Genomic DNA, 2,905 nt, shown 5'->3' with positions numbered 1-2,905 from the left:
GGTTTACCATAAGCCTTCTGTGTGTTTGTGTTTGTTTGTTTGTTTGTGTGTGTGTGTGTGTGTGTGTGTGTGTGAGGCAGACATGCAATTAATTAAAGAAAGCAAAAGGTGAATTAAAGACTGATGGTACGCAGCAAAAGATGAAGACCCCAAACAGATCCTTTGCCCTTAACCTGATTCGTGATTTCACCAGCACTCATGCGCACATGTGCACACACACGCACGCACGCACGCTCGCACGCGCACACACACACACACACACACACACACACACACACACACACACACACACACAGGCACACAGGCACACAGGCACACAGGCACACACTCTTTTCCCACCACTACATTATCCCAGCACGCGCACACACTCTAAGCACCAGCAAACAGCGGCCCCTGGCAGGGACTGAGGGGCGTGAAGTGAGGATAAGAGAGGGTTTGGTTCAGGTCAGGTTGGTTTCCGGTCGGGATGAGTGTACCTGCTGGGCCTCAGGACTCCTCTGTAGGGGATGCGGGCCACACGGGTCACTGGGCCCAGAGAGTGATAGAACCGAGTCCTGTTCAGAATGGGATAAGACAGGATAGGATAGGCGGCACGGGACACTGTTAAGGCTGTCAGGGTGTTTTTGTTTTTCCCTTCAGATTGCATGGGTTAGGGCTGGATGGAGGAGCGGTCATTGGGTTAGAGGAGTAATTGATGAATGAGTGTTTACAGGGTTATTCAACAGTTTAAAGAAGTTTTGGAAAGAAGATTTTCAGGCAGCTGATTCTAGAGTGTGGCTCCAGACACTTGTTGGCACGCAGGGACTACTGGTTAGGGGATTTAAATGTTAAGCTCATAATACATTTCGGGCTGCCGCAGAAGCAGAAGCATCTGAGAGCAGCGGTGGAGGGATGAGGCATGACGGCCCTGGCTGCAAGGCTGAAAAAGCGAGGCTGGACGCTGCGTGAGTTTTAATGGCCGATCGTTTCGCATAGCTTGTGTCTTGAGGCCAGAGCTTTGAAAATTGTGCAATCACATCGTGGATGGGGGGAATTTATGATCTTACATGTGGATGTGATGAAAAGAAAAAGCACCGCAGACCCAGACAAAGTAACCTTACCTCTCAAACGCCGGCCAAGACACCTCTTCACTGAGCTCAGAGCCCTCACTGCTCCCTGTAAACACATACAAATCATCACAAAAACTCTGAAAGACACAAACTGTGCCTCATGATAACAAGTATAGATGTTTTTGTCTTACCAAGTGAAATACCACTGGACAGAGTTGAGCTCTCTGCTTGTCCCCTCGTGGGACTGTGGCTTTCCATCACACTGTCATCCAACAGGTGGCGAGAACCAGCGTTGGGGAACGTAGCACTTTTAAACTCGACTGTATTCATCTTATGGATAAAACTATAAAAGGCACAGGACACAGTAGAAAAAAAGACAGGGGTAAGTAATTTTGCATTATGACATTGTTTTATAAATTCTGAAGGGTTTTTAGGCCATCATCTTCATGATCCAACAAAAGATTGATGCATTATTGATTGATGAATAGAGAAGTCAAAACAACCGAAACTGGTGCGATTTTGATGCCAAAATTCTGAAAAAGTGATGGTACTCAAGTTTCAATGCAATCCTTTTTATATGAAGGGACAGTTTATGTGCTTACAAGTTTTCTAGTCGGCATGAAAAAACAACACGAGGAAGACGGCGAGGAAGAGTGCAGCTGCAGCGACAGCTCTGCCCCAACTCAACAAAAAATGTGTTTTCCTGAGGCCACGGTATTTTTTTTATTCTTTACTAAGGTAAAACCAGGGAAATGTGTGATGGGCGCTGCATATTTAATGTTTTTTTCTGGTCACTGAGACTTGAAAATTATTAAACATTGGGTAAAACTCTGCGCTTGTCACCATCACATTTTACCCACCCGTCTAATCAAATTGGAGGAGGGGCGGGACAAATAGCAAACCACAAAGAACAGCCGTCACATCTTACATGTGCTAAAAAACTACAACAATGGGGGAGAAAAACAATATACTGCAAGCTAGTGCATATTAATATCTGCTTCCTCGACTACAAAATCTTATGAAACCACTACAGAAATTAGTACTTTGCATTTGATGTTAAATGCTATTTAAATGTTTTAATAAAGGATTGTATGTTTAAGTAAATCTGATTTATTGGTTGTTTTTTTTTACTGTGATATTGAGTAATGAGAATTGTGCAATTTTTCTAGTATTGACTACTAAATATCTTGTATCGCGACATGCCTATTGATGAAAGCACAGCTTTTTTACCTAATATAATTTAAAAAAAACTAAAACTGACTTGTAGCCCAGGCTGTGGCACTTCCTGTGTCCGTAGGGCAGCAGGTTCCTGGGGGAGGGCGGCGTGGCCGGGACTTTGGTTCCTTCAGCTGCTACCATACATTTACGGCCGCAGAGAGGAGATGCTGACGCTTCCTGGCCTGTAGGTAAGAGTGGGAGGTAAGGACAGGTTTAAAGACTGGGAAAAACAGACAGAATAAAGATCATAAACAGGTTTGATTCTGCATCTAACACCCAACTTACCAACAAGATCCTCCTTAGAGGCATTTGCTCGTGGTGTGCTGGTGCCTGGCTCAATCTTCTGTGACAACCTGAATAAAGAACACCAATAAATCAATTAGCTTGAGTTTGTCTTCTGTGAATTTCTCACAGATGAGCACTGTGCAGGCAGCAAATAACAAAATTAGAACGTGGCCACTAAAAAAGAGTCCATCTGAGTTTGGCTTCTTACTTGTAATTGTCATCCTCCACAAACTTCTGCAGCTCCTCGATGTACCTGACTGAGTTGAGATACTTCTGTACATGAGGCAACACTGGTACATCTGAAAGAGGGAAGATGACGACAAATATTAAAATAAATGCACATGTATAAATGT

The 2,905-nt window shown here is 44.0% G+C and overlaps 1 protein-coding gene across 1 annotated transcript; it reads right to left on the bottom strand.

Annotated features, from left to right (window-relative positions):
- Nucleotides 1–417: 417 nt before the first annotated feature.
- Nucleotides 418–2,851, bottom strand: LOC121963448 (ras-specific guanine nucleotide-releasing factor RalGPS2-like; the record flags this gene model as incomplete). Its single annotated transcript, XM_042513733.1, has 6 exons — nt 418–554; nt 1,101–1,155; nt 1,241–1,392; nt 2,311–2,449; nt 2,553–2,620; nt 2,761–2,851. Coding segments are annotated over 6 exons (614 nt in total), but the record flags the coding sequence as incomplete, so codon positions are not given.
- Between the last annotated feature and the right edge of the window lie 54 nt (nt 2,852–2,905).

The sequence above is a fragment of the Plectropomus leopardus genome, unplaced genomic scaffold (assembly GCF_008729295.1).
Source record: "Plectropomus leopardus isolate mb unplaced genomic scaffold, YSFRI_Pleo_2.0 unplaced_scaffold11303, whole genome shotgun sequence".
In the NCBI taxonomy this organism is placed as follows: domain Eukaryota; kingdom Metazoa; phylum Chordata; class Actinopteri; order Perciformes; family Serranidae; genus Plectropomus; species Plectropomus leopardus.
This window is presented reverse-complemented; position numbering and strand designations above follow the sequence as displayed.